This window comes from Callithrix jacchus, chromosome 12 (assembly GCF_049354715.1).
Source record: "Callithrix jacchus isolate 240 chromosome 12, calJac240_pri, whole genome shotgun sequence".
Classification (NCBI taxonomy): Eukaryota; Metazoa; Chordata; class Mammalia; order Primates; family Cebidae; genus Callithrix; species Callithrix jacchus.
Genome location: NC_133513.1, coordinates 6,713,547 through 6,741,543, shown reverse-complemented (window position 1 = coordinate 6,741,543; position 27,997 = coordinate 6,713,547). Strand labels below are relative to the sequence as shown.

The 27,997-nt window shown below is 54.6% G+C and overlaps 2 protein-coding genes across 3 annotated transcripts in view; one reads left to right on the top strand and one right to left on the bottom strand.

Moving 5' to 3' along the window:
- Positions 1-4,958: 4,958 nt before the first annotated feature.
- On the top strand, positions 4,959-10,631 carry UBALD1 (UBA like domain containing 1). Of its 2 annotated transcripts, XM_002755856.6 has the most exons (3): positions 4,959-5,169; positions 8,970-9,032; positions 9,539-10,631. In XM_002755856.6, the coding sequence occupies exons 1-3, from the start codon at positions 5,050-5,052 to the stop codon at positions 9,887-9,889; spliced, it is 534 nt and encodes a 177-aa protein (XP_002755902.1). In that variant the 5' UTR covers positions 4,959-5,049; the 3' UTR covers positions 9,890-10,631. The 2 variants fall into 2 exon arrangements, with proteins under 2 accessions (XP_002755902.1, XP_017834180.1); XM_017978691.5 differs by lacking the exon at positions 8,970-9,032.
- An 11,545-nt stretch (positions 10,632-22,176) lies between these two features.
- C12H16orf96 (chromosome 12 C16orf96 homolog) overlaps positions 22,177-27,997 on the bottom strand; it is a 51,194-nt gene continuing 45,373 nt past the window's right edge. The window contains exons 15-16 of the mRNA XM_078344553.1: positions 23,328-23,408; positions 22,177-22,583 (exon numbers count right to left, since the gene is read on the bottom strand). The gene's annotated coding sequence lies outside the window, so the exon portion shown is untranslated. The remainder of the gene's footprint in view (positions 22,584-23,327; positions 23,409-27,997) is intronic.

The window sequence follows — 27,997 nt, the reverse complement described above, 5'->3', positions numbered from 1 at the left end:
GGCGGTGAGGGGGTTACATGGACCAGTAGGGTGACCTTTGACTCTGCCAGCCCCACCAGGCCAGTCTGCTGGCCTGAGAGAGCTCCTCCCGGGCTGGGCAAGCCTGGGCACGCAGCTGAGTAGTACCTGGACGAGGCTGGAAGGAGGGGCGCAGGTACTTCCTAACTCCTTGTACAACACAAGCCCCAGTGGGCCCCAGTGGGCCCTGCCACTGCCAGGACAGTGTCCTTCCTCCCTTGCCAGAAAGTCACCTTGGGTGCCTGCTCTTCCCCACAGGTTCTGAATGTCAGAGGCTAAGGCCGGATTCCAGCCTGTTTTAGCTGTAAAAGAGGGATGGGGCTTCCCAGAGTGGTCCAGATGGAGGCAAAGAGGTGAGGGTGCTAAAACCGTGCGCGAAGCAGCAGACCCTGCACTACATCCCTGACAGGCATTCATCTTCCACAGCAGTGCTGCCAGAACTCAGCTCCACCAGTGAGAAAGTGAAGCCCAGAGCTCCGGTAACTCGCTCAAGATCGTTAAGTCATTAAAAAGCAGAGTCAAGCCCGACACCCGGGTCTGCCTGGCTCCTGAACCTGCCCGCCTCCTCCCATGCTGTGTTGCAGCCCCAGTGGTCATCATTACAGCGGTAATCTTATTCAGAGCTAGTTTTTATTGCCTGCCTGCCCAATGGAGCACTTTGCCCACGTTAATTCATGCAGATGAACTTTGCAAAGGTTAAGAGGCAACTCTTAGCATGAGCAAACGTCTCTTAAAGCCATCAGGGTTTGCAAAATACTATGGCCCCTGAGTGATCCCCAAGCAGCAGCAAAGAAGCTTCAGCTCTATTTCCCCGGGTCAGGTGGCTTCTGCCAAGACTAAGTGCCTACCTGGGAAAAGAGAACACTCGGGGTCTGCCCCATGCCCATAGGCCAGCCTCCCAGCCCCAGCCCTCAGAGGCCACGTCCAGTGCACCCTGACTCCTTTCTCTTCCCAACCCTCTCCGCTATCTCGGCGCCCCAGCTTCCTCCACCACCCTACACTCCCACCCCGGGATATTTCAGGTCCAGTCCACTAGTTTCCCCACTGTCCTCCTCCCACCACCCAATGGGAGACTCCTTGGCAGGCTTGAAGGGGCGAGGTAGGAGCTGCAGCTTGAGGCAAGTCTCTCCATTCCAAACAATTCTGCGGGCAGGGCAGACTCCCCTGGAACCAGACACATCAAGAACATCGCCTAGTTCAGACTGGAGCTCTCCAGCACCATCTGACCCTGGCATTGCTACAGCCACAGTGACCCCTAAGCGTACAAGGGGCCAGATCTATTTAAACACTTCGGTGGCCCTTAACTCAGCCCCAAGGCCAGTGCCCACCTCCCTAGGGAATTTCTTACTTTTTTTGCAGACAGGAGGATCTTACTCTGTTGCCCAGGCACAGTCATGGCTCATGGCCGCCTGAACCTCTAGGGCTCAAGGGATCCTCCTACTTTAATCTGCTGTAGTTATTTTTTTTTTTTTTGAGACAGAGTCTCCTCTGTCGCCAGGCTGGAGTGCAGTGGCACGATCACAGCTCACTGAAACCTCTGCCTCAGCCTCCCAAGTAGCTGGGGTTACAGGCGAGCGCCACCACACCCGGCTAATTTGGTATTTTTAGTAGAGACGGGGTTTCACCATGTTTTCCAGGGTAGTCTTGAACTCCTGACCTCAAGTGATCTACCCGTGTCGGCTTCCCAAAATGCTAGAATTATAGGTGTGAGCCACTGCGCCCTGCCAATTTTTTTTATTTTTATTTTTTTAATCTAATTTAATTTTATTATTATTTTTTAAAGACGGGGTTTCACCATGCTGGTCAGGCTGGCCTTGAACTCCCAACCTCAGGTGATCCGCCCGCCTTGGCCTCCAAAGTGCTTGGATTATAGGGGTGAGCCACCACGCCCAGCCCCTATTTTTATTTTTGTAGAGACAAGGGTCTCACTATGTTGCCCAGGCTGTTCACAAACTCCTGGACTCAAGTGATCCGCCTGTCTCGGCCTCCAAAAGTGTTGAGATTACAGGTGTGAGCCATGGAACCCGGCTAGTTTTTCTGAGATGGAGTCTCACTCTGTAGCCCAGGCTGGAGTGCAGTGGTGCCATCTTGGCTCACTGCAAGCTCCGCCTCCCGGGTCCCGGTTCAAGCAGTTCTCCTACCTCATCCTCCCAAGCAGCTGGGATTACAGGCATGAGCCACCATGCCCAGCTAATTTCTGTATTTTTTAGTAGAGATTGGGTTTCACCATATTGGCCAGTTTGGTCTTGAACTCCTGACCTCATGATCCTGCCCCCTCAGCCTTCCAAAGTGCTAGGTTTACAGGTATGCCTTTTTGTTTTTTTTTTTTTTTTTTTTTTTTTGAGACAGAGTTTCGCTCTTGTTACCCAGGCTGGAGTGCAATGGCACGATCTTGGCTCACCGCAACCTCCGCCTCCTGGGTTCAGGCAATTCTCCTGCCTCAGCCTCCTGAGTAGCTGGGACTACAGGCACGTGCCACCACGCCCAGCTAATTTTTTGTATTTTTAGTAGAGACGGGGTTTCACCATATTGACCTGGACGGTCTCGATCTCTTGACCTCGTGATCCACCCGCCTCGGCCTCCCAAAGTGCTGGGATTACAGGCTTGAGCCACCGCGCCCGACCTGCCTTTTTGTTTTTGAGACAGAGTCTCAGTCTGTCACCCAGGTTGGAGCTCAGTGGCCGAAATCTGCCTCCTGGGTTCAAGCGATTCTCCTGTCTCAACCTCCCGAGTAGCTGGGATTACAGATGCGCGCCACCACGACCAGCTAATTTTTGTATTTTTAGTAGAGACGGGGTTTCACCATGGTCAGACTCGTCTCCAACTCCTGACCTGGTGATCCGCCAGTCTTGGCCTCCCAAAGTGCTGGGATTACAGACGAGAGCCACCGTGCCAAGCCTGAAGCCGGCGAATTTTCTTAAAATTTGTATCTCTGTAGAGGCATGTTCTCTAACTCCTGGGCCTGGGAAATCCTCCTTCCTCCGCCTCGTAGTTGTTGGGATCACAAGCCACCGCGCCAACCCCGGAGGGCATTTTCCATCTTGCTAGGCTACACTCATCCTCCGGAGCAGTTCTCACAGCCTCCTACCCGGCTATTGCTCTCCTGTCGCCCCGGGCCAGGAGCAGAGGAAGGACACAACAAACAGTGACTCAATGAAGGAGACGGGGGCCAGGGTGTGCAAGGAGCCGGACCAAGGTCACCGAGAGCGGCCGTGACCGCGCTTCACCAACCCCGGCCACTCCGAACCAGGCAAGGCCTCGCTAGCAACCCGCGACGTCAACCGGAAGCGCCATGTGCGGGTCTGTAAACACGGCCGGGCTGCCCCGCCCCCGGTCCCGCCCCCGGCCTCCCTGGCCCAGGACCTGCCCCCGCCGCCTCCTCATTGGGTGACTAGCTTTGTTTACCTTATATGGCCAGGTCCTAACACCTCGAGGCTGCCCATTGGTCGAGACACGACCTCACTCACCTAACGTCACCGGGACCAAACGATGCAAATAAACCGGGGCATTCTGGGAATGGGAGTTTGAAGCCGCTCCGGAACTGGCTCCGTGGGGCCCTGGCGCCCGCCAGCTAAGGGCCGAGATTTCCGGCAAAGAGCAAGAGATTTTATGTGGGACTGTGGGAGAACTGCTGGGAGGAGAACCCTGAAGCGCCAGAGGCTGCCGGCCCCGTCAACCTGTCCCAGGCGCCGTCCACAGGGTCATCGGGCTACTGTGGGGCAGGCCCAGAGCCAGGCTGGGAAGGACCTGAGCGACTAGTAGGCGTCGCGAGATTGAGTGGGGAGACCCAGGAGGCTGCCTGGAGGCGATGACTTGCAGCGGAGCTTTGAAGGGCGGATTCACTCGCTCATTCATTCATTCATTCACTCACTGAACGAGTATCTGTTGGCGCCGACAGTGTGCCAGGCCTTTCCGGGCTTTGCAGCCTAGACCAGCGATTTGGGCCAAAATTCCTAGAGCCCCCTCTCTTAAGGATGTGCCTACTAATTAACACAGTGCAATGCCAGTTACAGAGGGGTTCAGGGTCCCTGGGTCTTGGCAAAGACGCCTGTGGCCCAGTGTTTGCGCCCATGCACAGATCTGTGTCCCCCACCTTGGGACCCCAATTTGTGCCAGAGCAGGGGAACGGATGCCACCGAGAGCAACGAGGGCAACATGGACATGCCTGGCTCTGGCCATGGCCTGGTCATCTGCAAACAGTAGGCGCTCAGCGTACAGTCACAATCCCTGGGGCTTTGCAAAGACGTCTGTGGCCTGGCGGTTTGCGCTGATGCACAGATCTGTGGCCCTGGCCTCTGGGCTCCTAATTCCGGCCAGAGCAGGGTCGTGGGTGCTACCGAGAGCAACGAGGGTGACGTGGACGTAACTGGCTCTGGTCCCGGTCCAGGTGCTTGCACCCAGTAGGCGCTCAGCATTCAGACACTGTTCCTGGGCCTTGGCAAATATGCCTATGCACAGATCTGAGGCCCCGCCTGCGGACCTCCATCGGTGCCAGAACAGCAGTGCAGGTGCCACCCAGAGCAACAAGAGCGACGTGGACGCCCCTGGCCCTGGTCACGGCCCGGGCATGCACACAGTAGGAGCTCAGCGTTCAGACACGGTCCCCAGGACTTGGCCAAGACCCTGTGGTTGGGCATTGGCGCCCATGCACAGAGTGGCCCCCGCCTTGGGAGCCCCATCTGCTCCAGAGCAGGGGCGCGGGTGCCATTGAGAGCAACGAGGGCGACGTGGACACACCCGGCTCGGGTCACGGCGTGGGGATCCACACAGCAGGCGCTCGGCGCTCAGACACGCCCCTTCCCCGGCTTCGTGTCCCCTGGGGCGCTGGCCCCGCTCCGCCGGGTTGCCTGGCGCGGCGGGGGGACTACATCTCCCAGCATGCCGTGGCGCCGGCGGAGCGAGGCGAGGCGCGGTGAGTCAGAGCCGCACAGTAAATATTTGTATTAGCCTGAGCCGGCTCGCTAATGGTGGACGCGTGAGGCGGAGGCGCGGGCGGCGGAGGGAGGCCGGAGCGGGCAGCGCGGCGGCGCCATGTCCGTGAACATGGACGAGCTCAAGCACCAGGTCATGATCAACCAGTTCGTGCTGACGGCGGGCTGCGCGGCCGACCAGGCGAAGCAGCTGCTGCAGGCGGCCCACTGGCAGTTCGAGGTGCGCGGCGCCGGGGCCAGGCGGGCCGGGCGGGGGCCGGGGCCGCGGGCGGAATGTGTCCCGCGTGGCCGCGGGGCGGGGGCGGGGGCGGGCGGCGTGGACGCGTGCCGGCTGTGCGCCCCGTTCCGGGCCGCGGACCTGACCCGTTCTCCCGACGACGCCGCCCGGCGTCCGGGCACCGAGGGTTCCTGGCGGGCGGAGGTCGGAATCGGGCTACGGGTTGGCGATACGTCTCCCCGCGGGTCCCCGAGTCCCACCGGATCGAGACGGAGACCCCCCTACCCCTTTTGTCCCGGTAACGGCCGAGGGCGGGGCTGCGCCTCAGTGCGGACAGACAGTCGGGCTGGCGGCCGGAAGGAGGACGCCCCAGGCCTCGGCCGAGCTGGGCGGGAGGGCGGAGCCGCTCCGGGCTAGCGGTCCGAGGGTCCGCGTGCCTGGTGGGCAGCCGTCGGCGTGCGCACACGTCCATGTGCATTTGTGTTTACGCACGCACCGTGCCATGGCGTTGGCCGGGTACCGGGGAGGTGGTGGACCTGCCGGCACGTTGGCTGGCGCGCGTGTGAACGCGCAGCCCCACGGTGCGTTTGGTGTGTGATCAGTGCGTACACATGTGTCGGGTGTGCAGATGCCACCCCTGCCCGGCACGGTGTGATGTGTGTACACGTCGTGGAGTGTATGGGTGGCGTGTCGGAGCCGCACACTACAGCATAGGGATGAGCATGTACCCCCTCCAGAGGTGTGCCTGGGGACTCCATGCTCGAGTCCAGGTGCTCCCCAGGGGCTGGCAGGGGTATCTGTGCCTTTGCCGGTGCACCGGGGAGGTGCACAATTCACCAGCTTTCAGGCCAGCTGGCTAGGAGGTGAGGCTGCCCCAATCTGGCACCCACTCCCCCGGGCCTCCCTTAACACACAGGGCAGTAGTGTTCTTGGCTTCTGCTGCCCAGAGGCTACCTGGCCTTCCCTAATTCACCCACCCCAGGATTAACCCCATGGTAGTATCTGAGGATGAGGCCAGAGCCCCATGAGCTGTGCCCCTCACAGGCAGGGTCACGGCCTAAGCCATCGTACCATCCGTGCCCAACTGGGGACTGGAAACCTGGTTTCTCCATGAGGAGCCATGCCAGGGCCTGCAGGAGGTACCAGGAGCTAGAGGACTCTGGGGCTCTGCCTCCTTGGGACTGGATGGGGATCAGAATGTCCCAAGCTTGGGATAGTCTGGGAAGGCAGTGGCCATCCCAGTCAGATGACTCCATCCCTCCCTCCTTGTCCACTTCCCTCCTACCAGAGGTCTTGGGGGTTACTGACCGTTTGTGGTGTTCACTCTGGGAGGTGGGAGGCTGCTCTGTCCTTCTGGCCTGTTTCCATATCTGTATGTTGTAGAGGGGAGCTGTGAGTCAGCCTCTGATGGCCAGCTCACTGCACCCTGTTCCCCAAGGCAGCCCCACCTGGAGGAAGCTCCTTGCTGCCCCCCTCTCCTCCACAGCTCACATCAGCCCTGTTTGTGTCAAGGGTTGGATGTAGCAAAACTTGCAAAACCACATTCATGGCAGTCCCACATCTGCATGCAGGGTTCCCTTCCTGCCTGGGGCTTGGCAGGCAGGTGTCTGGTGGGAGGCGGGCCTTGCCTGCGGGACTCAGCCCAGCCCTCAGAGCCTGGCACCCAGCAGTCACCCGAGCCACTTCTGTCAGCGGCAGGGTTAACTGAAAACTCTAACTCACATGCACAGCCCCCCACCCCATGCATTTGGTGTGTCATCAGGGCACCAAACTGTTCCCAGGAGGGGAAAAACTGTTCCCAGGAGAGGCAGGAGCCCCTGGTGGTTCCCAGTGACCCCGTGGTGGGAGCCCTGTGCCCTCCATCTGCTGAGTCTCAGTTGGGCCATCTGTAAAGTGGAAGCTGCCAGGGAGGCTGAAGAAAGGTGACAGGACTTCAGGCCTTGGAATGGGGGTGAGTGAGGGGCTCATGTGGCCACCCCATCCCCCTCCACGCTCCACCCGCATCCACCAGCCGGTGTTTCTGGGTCACTTTCACTGCAATTCAGGTGCTAATGGGGGCAGGAGGCTGCAGGAGGAGGGGCCTGTGTCTATCGGGGCAGATGTTTCTCAGTGGAGAATATACACAGCGGCCTGTAGAGGGGGTTCCGGTTGGGATTTGCACAGCGAGCCTGGGCTTTGGGACACAGCCGCCGCTGACCGAGGATCTTGGGATCTGGGAAGGTGCTTAAAGACCAGCCCCCATGCCTGAGCTCCCACACCACCCCTGTCTGGGGACACCCAGGTAGGATGTCTCCTGCAGGAAATTTCCCAGATGATTTTTAAAAACATAGAAGACCCCCTACCCCCATCCCCCTAACTGAGGGTAGATCCCAGGAACAGTCTGGAGTTCTGGGTGTGCCAGGTCTGGGAGAGCCAGAAAGTCAATCTGGCATTGGGGGAGTGGGCCTGAGGGGTGGCAGTGAGGCACCTCAGCTGCTTGAAGCTCCAAGTTTGGGCCTGGAACTTGGCAGGGTCCCAAGGACCCCTCACACACTTGCGGGGCTCCCTCACTGGCCCTTGTGCGAGAGCAGCCTCAGTTCTCTGGGACGGGCCTCCCCACCCCTGCCGGGCCCCAGCCAGGACTTAGCAAATTCCAGCGCCTCCCTCTGGGGCTCCTCAGCTCCCAGTCACCAAGGACCTCTGAAGCCTGCCGAACTGACACACACAGGAAAGGGCTCCGGGCTCGCTCTCTCTCCCTCCCCCACCTGCCCTGGCTGTTCCTGAGCACTCCCTTCTCTGTCTCTTGCTGACCAGCAAGTCGCTGACCTCCACTGACCCTCAGCAAGTCACTTCCTACCTTCATTTCCCTGCCTGTGCGGTGAACAATGACAATCCATGATCCCACTGGGAGGGAGACCTGCTGGGTGCCCGCACCATGATCAGTGTGGCATGTGGCCCCACTGTGGAGCGTCATGTGCCTGTCATGGTGCAAGCCAAGAGCGGGTAGCTGGAGAGCTGTGCCTGGAGCTGTTGTGAACCCATGGTGGCTTCAGTCCTAGGGCTGTCTTTCTGCTCCACCACCTGGGTGCTGTTGCCAGGGAAGCTTGGGTGGGTGAGTGAGTGAGCCTAAAGCCCAGGCTTGTCTACTTGGTGCCAGGCCCTGCCTGATGGAATCTAGTGATCTTAGGAGATCACTGTTGCAAGAAAGGGGACCCTGGAAGCCACTTAGTCCAGACTCTTTGTGGTACAGATGGAGAAAGCAAGGCCCAAACAGTGGCCCCTTGATCAGCCAGAAGCAGAGCTGGATGGGGCAGCAGGGGTTCCCACCTGCCAGGCTCAGACTCCTGCAAGATGCCCCAGCTTCAAAGATGAGGAAACCAAGGCTTAGAGAAGAGTAGAGACTTCCTACCTGTCATGGTGGTCACAGCGGGCTAGAATTTCCTGAAACAAGATGGTGGTGGGGGTTCTGGTTGGACTACTTAGGGCCATGCTGCCTTTACCCCCAGGATGGGGTGAGGGTACTGCCCACCCTCCCCCACTCATGGTGCGGAGGGGGCTCTGCAGGTCTTAGGCACTGAGGCAGGTGGCAAGCAGCAGGGGAAGGGCGGGCACCCAAACTGCCCATGTGTTCCATGGCTCTTCCTTGGACAGCAGTGAGGGTTGGAGGTGACAGGCAAGCCACTGGGCCTCAGTTCCGAGACTTGCCCCTCCCACTCACTGGTCCAGCCAGGGTCATCCCTAGCCTCAGAGGAGCAGGGGAACAAGGGCAGCGCGGCAGGGCCAGCAGGGGCCTGGCGGGTGAGCAGGCGCTTTCCTTCCTGCAGACAGCCCTCAGCGCCTTTTTCCAGGAGACCAACATCCCCTACAGCCACCACCACCACCAGATGGTAAGTGTCCCCAGTGCCCCCAGTTCTGGATAGGGTGGAAGGAGGCGAAGCTAGTTCCATGCATAAGCAGCCCCTGGCCCACATATGTGAGGGCACTGGTGGAGGCGGGGATTTGACCTCTTTGGAGATGGGTGGCTTCGTGGGTCCTGCATTTAATCCTGCCTTGCCAGTTCCCCGTGAGACCTGTGGGGCGCTGGCCTCTGGGTCATTGAAGGTGCTCATCCTACAGCACCCCTGGGATGCTGTGGCTGGGGGAAGGAGGTGGGCTGGGAAAGCCTTATGGCCCCAGGTACTGGGCTGCCCAGAGTGAGGCCAGGTGGGTTCATCTCTGGGTTTCTCTGGGAGGCCCTCAGTGGGAGCCCCTGGGCGACAGACCAGCTGGGGCAGTTGGGGAAGGGACGCAGAGCCTTCTGAGAATGTGGAAGTCACTCATCTCCCCTTGGGAGGCAGTGGGGGCCCCTCCAGGAAGGGGTGCTCACCCCATCTCTCCTCTCTTCCCCCTACAGATGTGCACTCCTGCCAACACCCCCGCCACACCCCCCAACTTCCCCGACGCTCTCACCATGTTCTCCCGTCTCAAGGCCTCCGAGAGTTTCCACAGCGGTGGCAGCGGCAGCCCGATGGCTGCGACAGCCACGTCGCCCCCACCGCACTTCCCCCATGCCGCCACGGGCAGCTTCTCGGCCCCCAGCTGGCCCACGGCCGCCTCGCCCCCAGGGGGCCCACAGCACCACCAGCCACAGCCACCCCTGTGGACTCCGGCACCCGCTTCTCCGGCTTCAGACTGGCCACCCCTGGCCCCCCAACAGGCCACCTCGGAACCCAGGGCCCACCCTGCCATGGAGGCAGAGAGATAAGGGAGGCCCCTCCCCCCTCCCGGAGGCCAGGACCCTGTGGGGCGGGGGAGAGGACGTCTCCGCGGGTCCCCTTCACCCCTTTTATGTCTGCACCCCTTGGTCCCTGGAGCCCTGGAGGGGAAAGCACGGACTCTAGCCAGGCAGGGACATGTCTGGTGCCAGAACACGCAGCTGCCCACATGCAAGGTCATGGCCCGGCACATGGAGTGGTTCAGAGCAGCTTGGGTGCCTGGCAGACAGAACTTCAGAGACCACACGGCCTTCCTTCGAAGACGAACCTGCCCCACCTGGCCCAGGGGTACCGCAGAGGACCACCCTGGCGGAGACATCACTGATCCCTGGCTTGGAGCTCCTTGGGGGCCGGCAGGCCTCGACCCCCACCCTAGGGAATGCAGAGCCTCTCCGCATGTGTGCGCGTGGCCGTGTCTGTGTATTTCTACATGTGTCGCTCCTCAGAAGCAACTTAGTTCCCGGGGCAGCTGGACTTTGCATGTTAGAGTGAGCCCCCAGCCCTATGCCCGCTGCCCCCTCCCCAGGGCCCTGCCTCCTGCCCCACCCCCTCATCAGCCAGCATTGCTGTTCCTTGCAGAGAAAAGGATTGTGGGAAACTCCAGGACTCTTGCCACCGCCTCCCAGCGCCTGCCTGCTGGGGCCGCCTGCATGCCTCCCCCTGCTCCTGGGGGTACCCGCATCCACTTCCTTTCCCCCTTTTAACAAAAGAGAAGAACGAATTCCAAACCACTGCCAGGCTCTGTGGTCTTACCTTGTTTACGAGGCTTGCTGCCAGCTAGCTCTGGGGGGTGCTGCCCAGAGGACAGGGCCACCCCCAGCTACCCTGGCTGCACACTGCTGCCTGTTGCCCTGATCAGCCAGTGTGCTGTGGAATCTTCCTGTCCACCCAGGGCTTTTCCTGTGAAGTTAGTTCCCAGCCTGGGTCCCCATCCTGTCAGCCCACCCCTGCCCCTGCTTGGCTGGACAGATCCTTGCACCTGGTTAGGAGCACATAGGGCTCACACCTGCCTTCTGTCCTGGGTTTCATCTCAACCTTTCTTGGTTGTGGCTCCAGTGGCTGGGCACGGGCTGGACCCTCTGAGCCAGGCCTCCAGCAGACACTGGGTAGGGCAGGGCAGGGCCTCTGAGCAGACAGAGCCAGGGAAGCTCGCAAGGGCCAGAGAACAGGGCAGGAGACAAGGACATGGCAGAGTGCTGCTGGCAAAGGGGGCACAGATGTTGGGTCACTTAGGAGACAGGCAACCCGAGGCTGCCTGGGATGAGCTAGAGCAGCCTTAGGAGAATGTACCCTCAGCCTCACACACCCCCAAGAGTGGGCCTGGACTTGGGGCAGAAGGGAGACTGGAACCTCTGCAACACCTCCATGGGGCTCAGCTCACAGCTGCTCACGGGCAACGCTCGCTCCCATCTAAGCACCAGCCCCTGGTGGAGGGAGCCCTGCCACCTGAGTGGGAGAGCATCTTTCTGAAGATCATGTGCTCGCCTGGCATCTGATGCTCCCCATTGACCCTTCCTGGCTCCCAGGGATGTGGCTGTGCCTCTCAGGAAGCATGCCTTGGTGCTCTTGCCACACCAGTGCCTGGCTTCATCTCCACCCAGTTGGAACCTGCAGAGGCTGTGCTGACAGAGCCTGCCTGTGGCGGCCGTTCACTGGCTGCTTGGCACTGGCGACTGACTGCTGCGACCCCCACTGGAGCCATGCTTGCTTCCCAGGAATGGGTCCACCTGGGAACCCGCCTTTGTAATGGCCTCTTGGAGCCTACAGGATGGGGGGCCCTGGCCAGCCAGCCTCCTGCATCCGCCTGGGGTGCCTGGGTAGCAGGGGAGGGAGAGAACACAGCAGCAGGAGAGGGAAGACATCTCTGGTCTCCTGAGTCTTCATTTTGCAGTTCCTCCATTCTTTGAGATGGAAAAAAAATTATCAGGAAATCGCCTTCCAGTGGTGAAAAAATGTTTTGCAGAGAAATGTTTTGGGGTAATCTGCAGTGTGGGGTGGAGTGCCCTTTGACTCTCCCACCTGTCACATGCTAAGCTGCACGTGTCCGCCACACATGAGGCAGTCAAGTCCAGGACTGCACAGTGGGAGGCTCGGGAGTGCTGTTTTTGTTTTTTGAGATGGAGGCTTTCTCGATCGCCCAGGTTGAAGTGAAGTGGCATGATCTCAGCTCACTGCAGCCTCTGTCCCCCAGGTTCAAGCAGCTCTGCCTCAGCCTCCTAGGCAGGTGGGACTACAGGCGCCCTCTACCATGCCTGGCTAATTTTTTTTTTTTTAAATGGAGTCTCACTCTGTCGCCCAGGCTGGAGTGCAGTGGTGTGATCTCAGCTCAGTGCAACCTCCAACTCCTAGGTTTAAGTGATTCTCCTGCCTCAGTCTCCTGAGTAGCTGGGATTACAGGCGTGCACCACCATGGCCAGCTAATTTTTTGTATTTTCAGTAGAGACGGGGTTTTACCATGTTGGCCAGGATGGTCTCAATCTCTTGACCTTGTGATACTCCCATCTTGGCCTCCAAAAGTGCTGGGTTTATAGGCGTGAGCCACTGCACCTGGCCTAACTTCTGTATTTTAGCAGAGATGGGGTTTCACCATGTTGACCGGGCTGGTCTCGAACTCTTAAACTCAGGTGATCCACCTGCCTCAGCCTCCCAAAGCTGAGATTGCAGGCGTGAGCCACTGCACCCAGCGGGGAGTGCCATTTTATTAAACCGTGAGCCCTGGGGCGGCCTGCAGTGGACCACACCCTCACTATTCAAGGCACGGTCTCGACCCCAGCATCACCCAGGAGCTTATTAGAGTCAGGCTGCAACCCAGACTCCCTGAATCAGAATCTGATTCCAACAGAAGACCCTGGTTCCAAATAGACATCAAAATTTATAAAGTGTCCCTATACAACATCGTCACTAAACACCAGGGACACTGTCCCACTATCCCCATTTCTGTTTCTGGGGGCCACTGTGGACTGGGCTTGGGGCTCTCAAGTGGTCACATTAAGGGTGGAAGAGACTTGAGGTTCCTGCAGGGCTGGCTTTTTAAGCATGGTCACTGTTGACATGGAGGGCTGTCATTGTCCCTTCAGTGGTGCTGAGCAGTATCCCTGAGCGCTCCCCACTGCATCCAGGGGCAGCCCCCTTACTGGGACAATCAGAAGTATTTGCAGTGCTAATGTCCCCTAGAGGTCACCATGGCCCCAGTGGAGTGCCTCTGTGCTAGTTCTGTGGTTCTCATACCTGGCTGCACAGCAGGTAAAATAAAACCAGCAAACCACAGGTTCCTGGGCCTCATGGCATCAGACTCAGGGGCAAGGGCCTGACGTATGATCATGGAAGCTCCCCGGGTAGATGATGGTGACTGATCTGTGACTGCACCAAAAAGCACTCAATGGCATGCTTCAGAAAGGTGAACGTTCTGGTGTGTCAATTATACCTCAAAGCTCTTACTGAAAATAAAACAGCTCCCAGGTTTCTGATGTGCCCGTCTAGCCATGCCCCCGACATGATGAGTGGGCACCTGCAGACGATCCCCCTGGGTGCTTGTTGAACGCCCACGTTCCTGGCCTCTCCCTTGAGGCAGTTCTTCTGGAGGCGGGTCCCCAAATCTGACTTCTTTGCTTTTTAGAGACAGGGTCTTGCTGTATTCAGGCATGCAATCATAGCTCGCTATAGCCTTGAAATCCCGGGCTCAGGTGATCCTCCCACCTCAGCCTCCCAAGTAGCTGGGACTACATACAGGCACACACCACCCCACCTGGCTAATTTTTAAAAAAAATGTTTTGTAGAGATGGGGTCTTGCTATGTTGCCTGGGCTGATCTTGAACTCCTGGCCACAAAAATTAGCCAGGCATAGCGGCATGTGCCTGTAATCCCAGCTACTCGGGAGGCTGAGGCAGGAGGTCACAGTGAGCTGAGATGGTCCCACTGCACTGTAGCCTGGGTGACAGAATGAGACTCCATCTCAAAAGTAATGGAGCCAGTGACAACCTAGTATGTGTTAAAGTGTACGCTGGCTGAACTAGCACAGCAGACTCATGTTTACAGGCCTTCATCTTCGCCACAGCCTGGAAGCTGCCTAAGTGACACAGGAAAACCCGCCATGCTCCTTGACAGTCCAGCCTCTCCAGGGCTTGGTCACGACCCTCCTTGCCCAGCAGACTTGAGCTCCAAATGACTTTTGATTATTACCAAAATTTCACTCTTTTTTTTTTTTTTTTGCCATTTTTAACTAAAGATCTCATTACTGACCAAAATTTCACTCTAAGAAACACCATTTGCAGCCGGGGTGGGGTGGCTCATGGCTGTAATCCCAGCACTTTGGGAGGCCACGGTGGTGGATCACCTGAGGCTGGGAATTTGAGACCAGCCTGACCAACATGAAGAAACCCCATCTCTACTAAAAGTACAGTTAGTCGGGTGTGGTGGGGCGTGCCTGTGATCCCAGCTACTCGGGAGGCTAAGGCAGGAGAATCGCTTGAATCCGGGTGGAAGAAGTTGTGGTGAGCTGAGATCATGCCACTGCACTCCAGCCTGGACAACAAGAATGAAATTCTGTCTCAAAAACAAAACAAAACAAAAAAACATCATTTGCACACATCTCTGAGGTGGCTCAAAAGCAAGTGCTTGACGTGTCTTGATTCCCAAACACGTCCCTGGCAGCACCGGGGAATGAAGGCCCGGCCTCACCAGGTGACAAACAGCAGGCGCACCTTCCAGTCTGTAACGGGAAGGACACATTGTCTTACGGGTGTGCAAACTCACAGTCCCCAATGTGTGCTGTTTGGCTGGCGTGCTGTATTTTACTTGTTTTTGTTTTTGTAGAGACGGGGTCTCACCACGTTGCCCAGGCTGGTCTCAGACTCCTGGGCTCAAGTGATTCACCCATCTTGGCTTCCCAAAGGGTTGGGATTACAGGTATGAGCCACTGGACCTGGCCCATGTTTTACTTTTTAAAAACATATTTGCCAACATTTTAAAATCTGGAGGGTTAGGCCAGGCATGGTGGCTCACACCTGTGATCCCAGCCCTGTGGGAGGCTGAGACGGGTGGATCACCTGAGGTCAGGAGTTGAAGACCAGCCCGAGCAACATGGTGAAACCCCATCTCTACTAAATACAAAAAATTAGCCTGGCATGGTGCTTGCTGGGCACCTGTAATCCCAGCTCCTAGGGAGGCTGAGGCAGCAAAATCACTTGAATCTGGAAGGCAGAGGTTGCAGTGAGCAAAGATAGTGCCATAAGATAGCCTCGGCAACAAGAGCGAACAAATGAAAAACAAAAGCAGGAGGGCTTATGGGAAAAGCCTCACTTCTGACTTATCTTGGAAACTGGAAGATTTGGTGCAAATTCCCTTAAGACCATAACGGGCTGAAATTGACCATGGCACTAGATACACGGCCTGGCCTGCCCTGCCAGCCTGCTCCACACTGCCAGCCACCATGGACACATGTAAGTCCAACTCCTGCGAGGGAATTGGCTGGAATCCCTGAAGGGGGTCTGTTTTTTCACCATGAGGAGTTTCAGAAGTAAATGCCCTGCCCAGTGGGATGGGAGGAATGGTGGCAGGGAGGGCTCCCTCTGGAAAGGGCTGTGAAAAGAGACGGTTTGTTCTGTGAGATGCTCTCAGACGAGGGGTACTCACCGGGGGCTGCTGAGTGTCCCCAGGGTCTTTGCAGTGGTCCAGCCAGGGTTCTCTGAGAACACCCTGCGGGCAGCCACAGGGAACCAGGCTGTCTCCGAGGCTGACTGCGGGGGTGGGTGGGGCTGCTGTGGCCCTGGAGGTCTCTGAGGGACTTTCACAGCAGTCCTCAGCACAGGACAGACGAGTCCTTTGACTCCCGTCTTCCTCCCCAGGTGGGGGAGACCTCCTAGGCTGGCCAGAATGGAGATCTTTTCACACAAGGCTACTTCTAATTCCTGTGTTTGGAAGGTTCTCTGGGTCTTTGAGCCACTGCTCATATTTGGGCAACGGATGTATTTCAACAGAGCCTTAAAAGAACACAGCTGTTTTTGAGGTGAAGGGCTGCCAAGTTCTTCTGGGGAAGGCAGGAGTTGGGGGGCCCCTTCCAGGATGACCAAGGACTTGTCAACGGCACAGCACCAGCACTGGGGAGCCTGCTGGCAAAATTCTGCTCTGCTTCTTGGGGGCATCTCTCACCTCCTGGGGAATCGCAAAGCCGCGATCCGGATGGAGTCGTTTTGCCCACATCCCAGCGCAGCAAATCGAGAGAGGTCTCTGCCTAGAGCTCCCCCATCCATGGAGAGTCAGAGGTCAAGCCAGCCAGGACGGTGGGTACGAGGAGCTGGGGGGCAGCACGTGTTGATTCCAGCGTCCCTAAGAAGGGCTGCACACAAGGCCCTTCCGTCTGGTGCCTGCACTTCCACCCGGGGTGGTCCAACTTCGGGTACTCGCAGTGCCTTTTCCATGGCCAACCATCTTGCTGGAACACATGTGTGCCGGCCTCCGTGGTTTATCCCTTAGTGTCAATGAGTTCACAGTCCTTGAAACGGGAGAACGTGTTCAGTGACCTTTCACTTGCAGCGGTGGGTTGGGCTGGGCCTGGCAGTACGGGGTGGTCACCACACAGCAGCTCCTCCATTCCAGCAGCACCTCAAGGTGGGATCCTCCCTCCCCCTCCTGCCCACCCCATCCACAGAGCCCGCACCCCTCCCTCCCATCTCCACATGACCAATTCATGACAGGGTATTGAGTGCAGTGGTACAATCATAGCTCACTGCAGCCTTGACCTCCTGGGCTCAAGTGATCCTCCTGCCTCAGCCTCCCAAGCAGCTGGGACCACACGCGTGCACTACCACACATAGCTATTTATTTTTTCGTAGAGACTGGGTCTCATTGTTGCCCTGGCTGGTCTGGAACTACTGGACTCAAGGGATCCTCCGGCCTCTGCCTCCAAAACGGCTGGCATTACAGGTGTGAGCCACTGTGCTGGCCCAAGCCACAGCTGCTGCCCAGGGAGTAGGCACAGCTCCCACCTCACAGCTTCTAAGGCCTGTACGCCCCACCCCTCTGCACTAGTGTGGGTTGGAGGGATTCTGCCTGCAGCTCCTACCTGGGACCAGGCCAAGGCCAGCCTGTCCCAAAGCCTCCCTCAGCACTGTCTTCTTCCGGGACTGCTCCCCACGGGCCTGCTGTGGGCCTGGGGTCCCCAACTTCCCAGGCCCCTAGGTGCCCTTTGAGAATGCAGAGGAGATGCCCCTGGGCCTTGCTCCCCACCTGCTGGGCTGCAGAAACCCACTCCAGCCCTGGCTTGTACACCCAAGAAAGAGACTCAGAAGGTACTTTGGAGGGGCCTGGGGGGACGGTAGTGCAAGGCACAAGGGAGAGTGGGGCCCAGCTATGTGGGACCAGGGGATGCCCTGGGTGCCACGTGTCAAGATGGCCTGGCCTGGTGTCCCTCAGGAGCCCTCCCCTCTCAGCCCAGAAGAACGGGAGCCAAGCCTCCTCGAAGTAGGATGGGGTGGAAGTCACAGTAGATTCAGCCTCCTGGTGGGGGCCAGCAAGCCGGGGCCTCTCACTCTGTGACCCTGGGTGCCTTCTCTTCTGCCTGCAGTCTGAGCCTCAGGTGGTGGCTGGAGGAGGGACCAGCAAGTCCCACCTCCCCATACAGAAGGCACCCAGCCAGTCCCTTCATCCACGTTAAGAAAAGTGGAAGATTTGGCGTGGTGGCTCATGCCTGTAATCCCAGCACTGTGGGAGGCTGAGTTGGGCAGATCACAAGGTCAAGAGATGGAGACCATCCTGGCCAACATGGTGAAACCCTGTCTCTACTAAAAATATAAAAACATTAGCTGGAACCACACCTGTGGTCCCAGCTACTCAGGAGGCTGAGGCAGAACTGCTTGAACCCAGGAGATGGAGACTTCAGTGAGCTGAGATCTCCCCACTACACTCCAACCTGGGCGACAGTGTGAGACTTCATCTCAAAAAAAAAAAAAAAAAGAAAGAAAGAAAATGGAAGATTGGCCAGGCGAGGTGGCTCACATCTGTAATTCCAGCACTTTGGGAGGCTGAGGTGGGTGGATCACCTGAGGTTGGGTGTTCAAGACCAGCCTGACCAACATGGAGAAACCTTGTCTCTACTAAAAATACAAAATTAGCTGGGCATGGTGGTGCATGCCTGTAATCCCAGCTACTTGGGAGGCTGAGGCAGGAGAATTGCTTGAACCCAGGAGGCAGAGGTTATAGTAAGTCGATATCGCACCATTGCACTCCAGCCTGGGCAACAAGAGCAAAACACTGTCTCAAAAAAAAAAAAAAAAAGAAAAGAAAAAATGAAAAGTGGGGGCTGGGTGCAGTGGCTCATGCCTGTAATCCCAGTACTTTGGGAGGCTGAGGCAGGCGGATCACCTGAGGTTGGGAGTTAAAGACCAGCCTGGCCCATATGGTGAAACCGTGTCTTAATAAATAAAAAATAAAAAAAGTAGAAGATTTTGTTCTGGGCAGAAGTTGCCTAAAATACTCATCTGTGGTATAGGGGTCAGGGTGGGGGCCAGGGCTGCACCAACCAGTGTCCCCCAAAGCAGCTTAGACAGGTGTCACTGGGGTCAGGAGGGGCTTAGCTTCATTTGGACACAGTCCTTGGAGAAAGAAAAGAGCAGCCAGCTGGGGGGGGAGGGTCACAATGAGCTGGTCCAGGGACCTTGGGGACAATAAGAACAGAGCAGCCATGCAGTGTCCCCAGACTCTGATGGCCACCGAGTCTGGGGAGAGTCTGGAGCCCCAAGTCCCCCCACCCCAGGCAGCAAAAGGGGAGTGAATGGGGACCCCCTTCCAGCTCCCTCCTGGTGGCTCCCCACCAGCCCCTCAAACCTCCCCCCCCGATGCCACCCTAGGGATCCAGTGGACGCTGGGGGCCATGGAGGGGATCAAGCTTCACCCTGCACAGGGACATTGTTTTAGTCTCTGTGATGGGCTACAGCCATCAATAGTACAGAAGGAGAGGGCAAAGCTGGACAGCACTAGGTGTGAGAAAGGGAAGAAATGACGCCAGAAGCGTCACACGGTATCAGGGCTTGGGGGGAGCCCTCTATTCTGCATGCCAAGGCCAGTCCCTGAATTGCCACAGTGACACGATGTGACCTCACGGTTGGCTTTTTTCCCACAAACACATGGGTGGTAAGGACAGAACCAGAAAGACTTGAAAGAGGCCAGCAGCACCCAGCCCTGGATGGGATGGCCACCCCGGAATATCCCATGGGTGCTGCACCAGCTTCCTCATGGATCAGCCAAGAGGCTAATATAAACAATCAGATTTGGATCGATCCAAGATGGCCGACCACTAACAGCTCAGGATTGTAGCTCCCAGTGAAAGCTCAGAGAACGAGACGACGCCACATCTTTAGACGAATTTTCGTCACTCACCAATTAGCCGATTCCCAGTGGAGGAGCCCCACGGGTCGCCAGCGAGACTCTTGTGGCCGCCGCAGCGGTTTTGCCGGTGTCTCGGCGCAGCAGCTCTTCACGCAGAGCCAACGGGACTGCTTCCCCTACTGACCGGAGTTTGGAGCTCCAGGAAGTCAGAGCCGCTTGTTGCGGACTCAAGAGGGAAGCCAGACCAGAGATTCCCGGGCAGAAGAGCACCATCAGTCTTATCGCTGCTATTTAGGCTGCCACAGTGGGTTGCTCGGATCCCAGCACTGGGAATCAATAAGTCGAACGTCGACTCAGAAACCTAATTAAAAAGGCGGTTCATCTACAATGAAGGGAAAAAAACAGCCTTAGGAAGGCCGAGTATACTCAAAATCAGAACCCATCAGCAACGGAACAAGCCCTGATGGAAAAGGACTCATCAGCAACCGAACAAGCCCTGATGGAAAAGGACTGTGTTCCATTATCTGAAGTAGGCTTTAAAAGGTGGATGATAAGAAACTTCTGGGAGTTAAAGGAACTTGTTCTAACCCAATGTAAAGAAACTAAGAACTTGGAAAAAAGGTTCGATGAAATGTTGAAAAGAATAGACAATATAGAGAGGAATACAAATGAACTTATGGAGTTGAAAAATACAACATGAGAACTTAGTGAAATATGTACAAGCTTAAATAGCCGAATGGATCAAGCAGAAGAAAGGGTATCAGAGGTCGAAGACCAACTTAATGAAACAAAACGACAAGACAAGAATAGAGAAAAAAGGATAAAAAGGAATGAGCAAAGTCTCCAAGCAATATGGGACTATGTGAAAAGACCTAATATACGCTTGATTGGTGTACCTGAATGTGACGGAGAGAATGAAGTCAAGCTGGAAAATACTCTCCAGGACATTATCCAGGAAAATTTTCCTAATTTAGCAAAGCAGGACACTATTCAACCAACCCCAGGCAATACAGAGAACACCACAAAGATATTCCTCAAGAAGATCAACCCCAAGGCACATAATCGTTAGATTCACCAAGATCGAAACGAAAGAGAAAATATTAAGGGCAGCCAGAGAGAAAGATCAAGTAACCCATAAAGATAAGCCTATTAGGCTTACAGCAGATCTCTCAACGGAAACCGTACAAGCTAGAAGAGAGTGGGGGCCAATATTCAATATACTTAATCAACAGAACTTTCAGCCCAGAATTTCATATCCTGCCAATTTAAGCTTTACATTTGAAGGAAAAATAAAATCTTTTAGGAACAAGCAAGTACTCAGAGATTTTATTACCACCAGGCCTGCTTTACAAGAACTTCTAAAAGAAGCATTATACACAGAAAGGAACAACCAGTATGACCCTTTCTAAAAATACACCAAAAAGTAAAGAGCATTAACATAAAGAAGAATTTACATCAACGAAAGGACAAAATAGCCAGTTAATATCAAATGGCAGCAACCCTAAAGTTAAATCAACCAAACCTCCCAATCAAAAGATACAGACAAAATCTAACGGTATATCCAAAGATATACATAGACTCAAAATAAAGGATTGGAAAAAAAAAAAAAAAACGTACCAACCAAATGGAGAGCAAAAATAAATAAATAAAAAGCAGGAGTTGCAATTTTCACATTTGACAAAATAGATTTCAAAGCTACAAGGATACAAAGGTAAAAGGATTAATGTAATAATAAGAGATGTTAACACCCAGATACATAAGACCCATAATGAGATTTAGATTCAACGAGACAGAAAATTGATAACGATATCCGGGACTGGAACTAAGATCCAGAACAAATAAACTCAATAGAGCTCTCCATTTTAAACACACAAAATATACATTATCCACAAAATCTAACGATATATCTAAAGATATACAAAGACTCAAAACAAGGGGATGGAAAAAAAAAATCACCAACCAAATGGAGAGCAAAAATAAATAAATAAAAAGCAGGAGTTGCAATTCTCACACTTAATAAAATAGATTTCAAAACTACAAGGATGCAAGGGTAAAAGGATTAATGTAACAATAAGAGATCTTAACACCCAGATACATAAGACACATAATGAGATTCAGATTCAACGAGACAACAAATTGATAACGATATCCAGGACTTGAACTCAGAGCCAGAACAAATAAACACAATAGAGCTCTCCATTTTAAACACATAAAATATGCATTAACCATTTTAAACACTCAAAATATTGATCGGCCATTATTGAAACCCATTTTAGGAATGAAGTAATATTCCTTTTTCCCTCTTTTTCTTTTTTTCCCCTTCTTTTTCTCTTTTTCCCTCTAAAAAAAAAAAAAAATCAGATTTTGAAAAAAAATCTAATTCCTAGTTACTGGTAGAAATAACATGAAATCAAAAGAATGCTCACAGTCCAGTCTGGCTCCTGTGGGGAAATTGGTCTTGGAAATAATGGCCGACAAATGATATCCACAGTAATTAGAACTGATTCTAATGAAATCATTCAGCAACTAAAAAGGAAAAGTGTTTTTAAAAACCACTTGGAGTTATACTGAAAATGGATCAGGGCCGGGCGCGGTGGCTCAAGCCTGTAATCCCAGCACTTAGGGAAGCCGAGGCGGGTGGATCACGAGGTCAAGAGATCGAGACCATCCTGGTCAACATGGTGAAACCCTGTCTCTACTAAAGATACAAAAAATTAGCTGGGCATGGTGGCGCATGCCTGTAATCCCAGCTACTCAGGAGGCTGAGGCAGGAGAATTGCCTGAACCCAGGAGGCGGAGGTTTCGATGAGCCGAGATCGCGCCATTGCACTCCAGCCTGGATAACAAGAGCGAAACTCCGTCTCAAAAAAAAAAAAAAAAAAAAAAAAAGAAGAAAAAAAGAAAATGGATCAAGGAGTTCGGTTGGCTTCTGTGTTTGTATGGCAATGCAGAATAAGAACATGCACTGTGTTTGTATTTATATGCACAGGATAAAACAGCCACTGGGTCAACGTGGGGGTCCCCTACACAGGTCCCCTCCCTATACCCAGGGCCCCAGCACCCTTTCTGGGCCAGGCTCAAGGCCCTGGGTCTCAGCCAGAGACAAGGAAGGGACCTGGTGGTGGGGGGCACAGGGGGGTGGGGCTCACAGGTTGGCGGGCTCCTCAGGGGGCTTCCTGCTGACTCAGGACTCAATACGTGGAGCTCTTGAGAGTCTGGTGGGCCCTGGGGCCTGCTGGGGGTCCCTCAGGGGTGGAATCAGTGGTGGCAGCAGTGGCAGAGGTGGCAGGGAAGGTGGCCGAGCTGGCATCGTCGGGTGAGGGCCTGAGGCAGATGAGCGGGCACTGGTGCCGGGGCGCAGGACTGGGAGGGGCAGCAGAAATCCGAGATGTGTGCCAAAAACCTTCCTGGGAGACACTAGCCTGAGAGGGCCATACCCACTAAGGAGAAGCCTAGGACTAGAAGCGCTATACAGACCATGGTTGGCTGGGCGCCATACCTCGCCTGCACCCTGGGCTCCCTCCACGTCCTTAGCGGGTAACCCAAGATAAATGACACCACAAATGTTTGCTTAAGTGGAGCAGAGCCCTGGGAGAGAACGTGGAGCTTGGAGTCCACAGATCTGGGCTCAGCTCCCCGCTCACCAGCTCTGTGACCTTGGGCCATAGCTCAAGGTGACTGAACCTCCACTCCCTCCTGTGTGAAATGGGAGAACAGTGACTACCTCATAGGAGTTGGGATGAGGTTCAGATAAGTCAAGGGAGAAACTGCCTTGTAGACTGTAAAGTGCCCTCAGATGCCTGGCACATGGGGATTCAAACCAGAGGAGCTCAGATCCTTCCAACTTCGGTTCCCTTGTACCCCCCTGCAGCTGGGTGGACACTGGGGACAGATGCCTGGCCTGGGCACTGGGGATGGCACCAGGACCAAGAAGCATATCTGAAGTGCAATGGGCAGACAGAGCAGGCAGGAGATAGAGGAGGTGCAGGAGGTGCAGGAGGTGGACAGGAGAGCCCAGGCAGGGTGTGAGGGATAGGGTGAGACAAGGAGGAACCAGAGACCCTTCCAGAGTCACAGCTGAGCCCGGGCTGGGGGCCAGGTACTCACGGGGGCAGACGGCACCAAATACAGAGCTGGAATGCACACGGTCATTCAGGCTTTGTGATGGGGGACACGGAGCCTTCACAGCTTAGCAGAAAAGAAGAAGGGACAGAAGTGAGTAGCCCCTAGGCCTGTGTCAGACCAATGCCAGCACCAGCCAAGTTCTTCCCTCTGGTGGGACCAGCCCCATTTCCCAGACCCCCGGTCCATTCCTTTATGGGACAATGTTCCTCCCTCCTTGCCCCCCCTTTTTTTTTTCTTGAGGCAGGGTCTCACTCTGTTGCCCAAGCTGGAAGGCACTGCAGCCTTGAACTCCTGGGCTCAAGCAATCCTCCTGATTCAGCCGCCTGAGTAGCTGGGACTACAGGCGGGTGCCACCACTCCCAGTTAATTTTTTAAAAATTTTCTTAGGGAGGAGGTCTCACTATGTGAAGACCTCCACATAGTGAGGTCTGAACCTCCACTCCCTCCTGTGTGAAATGGGAGAACAGTAACTACCTCACAGGAGTTGGGATGAGGTTCCTCAGGCTAGTCTTGATTGCTCCTGGGCTCAAGCAATCCTCCCATCTTGACCTCCCAAAGTGCTGAGATTATAGGTATGAACCATTGTGCCCAGACTTCCTTGTCTTGAGTAGAGAGCAGCTCAAGGATAAGATAGAAAAGAAGCCTCTTTGAAAGTAACTCTGTAATCCCAGCACTTTGGGAAGCTGAGGTGGGCGGATCACGAGGTCAGGAGTTCGAGACCAGCCTGACCAACCCAGTGAAACCTCATCTCTACTAAAAATACAAATATTAGCTGGGCATGGTGCCACACGCCTGTAATCCCAGCTACTCAGGAGGCTGAGGCAGGAGAATCCCTTGAACCTGGGAGGGGGAGGTTGTGGTGAGCCGAGTGTGTACCATTGCACTCCAGCCTAGGCAAGAGAGTGAGACTCAATCTCAAAAAAAAAAAAAAGAAAGAAAGTAACTCTAGGCCAAGGAGTGCAACTTGATTTCAGCACAGTCAGAGATAGGTAAACTGCTGGCATGGCTATTTATGGTTTAGCTGTCCTGCTGGGGTCCAGAGCACCCAAATGCCCCACTCCCATCTTCCTGTCCTTCATCTTTTTTTTTTTTTTGGCATTATTTGAAGTAAAATCTATTTTAGGTAACATTAACCAGTTTAAAGTGTACAATTCAGCTGGGTACGATGCCTCATGCCTGTAATCCCAGCACTTTGATAGGCTGAGGCAGGTGGATCACCTGAGGTCAGGAGTTTGAGACCAGCCTGACCAACATGGAGAAACCCCATCTCTACTAAAAATACAAAATTAGCCAGGTGTGGTGATGCATGGCTGTAATCCCAGCTACTCGGGAGTCTGAGGCAGGAGAATCGCTTGAACCCAGGAGGTGGAGGTTGCAGTGAGCCGAGATCGCACCATCGCACTCCAGCCTGGGCCACAAGAGCTTAACTCCACGTCAAAAAAATTTTTTTAAAGTGCACAATGCAGAGGCATTTAGGACACATACAGCATTGTACACCACTGATACCTTCTTCTAAAACATTACCATCACCCCAAAAGGGGTCCTGTCCCCATAAAGCAGTCACTCTCACTTCCCCCACCCCAAACCCCGGCCCCTGGAAATCACCAGTTTTCCTTCTGTCTATAGATTTTTCTATTCTGGACATTTCTTTCTTATGTTTTTTTTTTGTTGTTGTTGTTGGTGGTGGTGGTTTTTTTTTTTTGAGTCTGAGTCTTACTCTGTCGCCCAAAGTGGAGTGCAGTGGCACGATCTTGGCTCACTGCAACCTCCACCTCCTGGGCTCAAGTGATTCTCCTGCTTCAGCCTCCCAAGTAGCTGGGACTACAAGCATGCACCACCATGCCTGGCTAATTTTTGTATTTTTAGTAGATATGGGGTTTCACCATATTGGACAGGCTGGTCTAGAACTCCTAACCTTGTGATCCACCCACCTCGGCCTCCCAACATGCTGGGATTACAAGTGTGAGCCACTGCACCTGGACTCTTTCTTTTTATTGAGAACAAGTCTCATTCGTTTGCCCAGGCTGCATTGCAGTGGTGCAATCTTGGCTTACTGCAGCCTGGACCTCCTGGGTTCAAGTGATTTCCTGCCTCAGCCAAGTAGCCAAGACTACAGGCATGTACCACCACACCTAGCTAATTTTTGTATTTTTAGTAGCGACATGTTTTAACCATGTTGGCCAAGATGGTCTCAATCTCTTGACCATGTGATCTGCCCACCTTGGCCTCCCAAAGTGCTCAGATTATAGGCATGAGCCACCTTGCCCTGCCTAATTTTTGTATTTTTTGTAAAGGTGGGGTTTCACCATGTTGCCCAGGTTGGTCTTGAACTTCTGAGCTCAAGTGATCCTCCAGCTTCAGCTTCCCAAAGCGCTAGCATTACAGGCGTGAGCCACTGTACCTGGCTTTGAGTCTGTTTTGAGTTAGAAAGTTCTTTTGGGGGCCGGGCACGGTGGCTCAAGCCTGTAATCCCAGCACTTTGGGAGGCCGAGGCGGGTGGATCACGAGGTCAAGAGATCGAGACCATCCTGGTCAACATGGTGAAACCCCGTCTCTACTAAAAATACAAAAAATTAGCTGGACATGGTGGCGCGTGCCTGTAATCCCAGCTACTCAGGAGGCTGAGGCAGGAGAATTGCCTGAACCCAGGAGGCGGAGGTTGTGGTGAGCCGAGATCGCGCCATTGCACTCCAGCCTGGGTAACAAGAGCGAAACTCCATATCAAAAAAAAAAAAGAAAGTTCTTTTGGGGAGATAAGTGAGTGACAACAGCACACTGATCAAGATCTAGCCACAGACAGGTTTCCAATTGATTTCTAACACAGAAGGGTCCTGATTTACGATGACTTAATTTACCACCTTTCAACTCTTTAAGATGGTAAAAATCCATCACTATTTCAATGTAATTATACAGTAGTCAGTAAGTTACATGAGAATGGCTCACGCCTGTAATCCCAGCACTTTGGGAGGTCAAGGTGGGCAGATCACTGGAGGTCAGGAGTTTGAGACCAGCCTGACCAACATGGCAAAACCCTATCTCTACTAAAAATATACAAATTGTGGGGCATGGTGGCGCATGCCTGTAATCCCAGCTACTCAGGGACTGAGAAAGGAGAATCGCTTGCACCCAGCAGGCGGAGGTTGTGGTGGGCCGAGATTGTGCCGTTGCACTCCAGCCTGGGCACTCTGAGTTTATCAGCATACAGCACCATCGTCAGTTTAGGAGCATCTGTAGTATCAGATTTCGTCACCTCTAAGCAAGATAAAGCCACTGAGGGCCAGGCGCGGTGGCCCACACCTGTAATCCCACTTTGGGAGGCCGAGGCACACGGATCACTTGAGGTGAGGTCAAGAGTTCAAGACCAGCAGGGCCAACATGGTGAAACCCCATCCCTACTACAAAAACAAAATTAGCTGGGCATGGTGGTGTGTGCCAATAGTCTCAGCTACTCAGGAGGCTGAGGTAGAAGAATCGCCTGAACCTGGGAGGTGGCGGCTGCAGTGAATCGAGATCATGCCACTGCACTCCAGCCTGGGCAACAAGAGCGAAACTCTGTCTTGAAAAAAATAAATAAATAAAGCAGTTGATACTATCATGATTTGAGTCCTGGTTTGCTGTGTGGGTCTTGGGAATGAATGAGCCATGGAGGAAAGCCTCCCCCGCCCCCGCCCCCCGCCCAGGGTACCAGCCTCTGGGGAGGTCAGTGGATGAGCGGGGACGTGACTGGGTGTATCAGATGTACACTACATCTGCCCTGGCCCCCAGCAAGCAGCCCTCAGCTGATCATTTGTGAAACTCCTTGGCAGGTTGTTGCAGGGTGGAGGAGGTGGGGGAGGCCCTGGCACAAAGTCAGGGTTCATGGAATATTAAATATTAGCCACTGTTGTGATCCTGCCTGGTGATCCCTGACGCCCAGCCTGAGCCCTCCCAGCAAATACCAGGCAGGAGGCAGGGGATAGAATGGCCAGTCCTTGCCAGGAGAAGCCACATCCCCCTACCCAGGATAATGCAGGGTTTGAGATGGTGTCCAGTCCCCCTGGAAACAGGGTGTGTTGAATGGTGCTCCCCAAAAAGATACATCTCGTAGAAGCTGTGAATGTGACCTTATTTAGAAAAAGGGTCTTTCCACGTATAATTAGGTTAAGGATCTTGAGATGAGATCATCCTGGGTTAGGTTGGGCACAAATCCAAAGACGAACGTCCTTACGGGGGACAGAGGAGAGGACACACAGAAGAGAAGACCACATGTGGACACAGTGTGCCAGGGAGTGCCAGCAGCCCCAGAAGCTGGAAGAGGCAGGGAGGGACCCTCCCCCTAAGCCTTTGGAGGGGGCACAGCCCTGCTGACCCCTGGATTTAGGATTTCCAGCCTCCAGATCAGCGGGAGGATCGACTCCAGCTGTATTTTGTTGTTGGCATCGTTTTTGCTTGCTTTTGTTCTGTTCTGGTTTTTTTTTAAGACAGGGTCTGGTTCTGTCACCCAGGCTGGAGTGCAGTGGTGAGATCATGGCTCATTGCAGCCTCAAATTCCTGGGCTCAAGTGATTCTCCTGCCTCAGCCTCCCACGTAACTGGGACTACAGGCTGGAACTTCAGTGATTTTAAGCCACCCAGCTTGTAATTTGTCTTGGCAGTCCCAGGAGACTAATGCAG

Coding starts and splice junctions, on each gene's coding strand:
- UBALD1 (XM_002755856.6), top strand. CDS start 5,050: ATGTCCGTGAACATGGACGAGCTCAAGCACCAGGTCATGATCAACCAG. Junction 5,170..8,969: donor CGGCCCACTGGCAGTTCGAG/GTGCGCGGCGCC, acceptor TCCTTCCTGCAG/ACAGCCCTCAGCGCCTTTTT. Junction 9,033..9,538: donor GCCACCACCACCACCAGATG/GTAAGTGTCCCC, acceptor TTCCCCCTACAG/ATGTGCACTCCTGCCAACAC.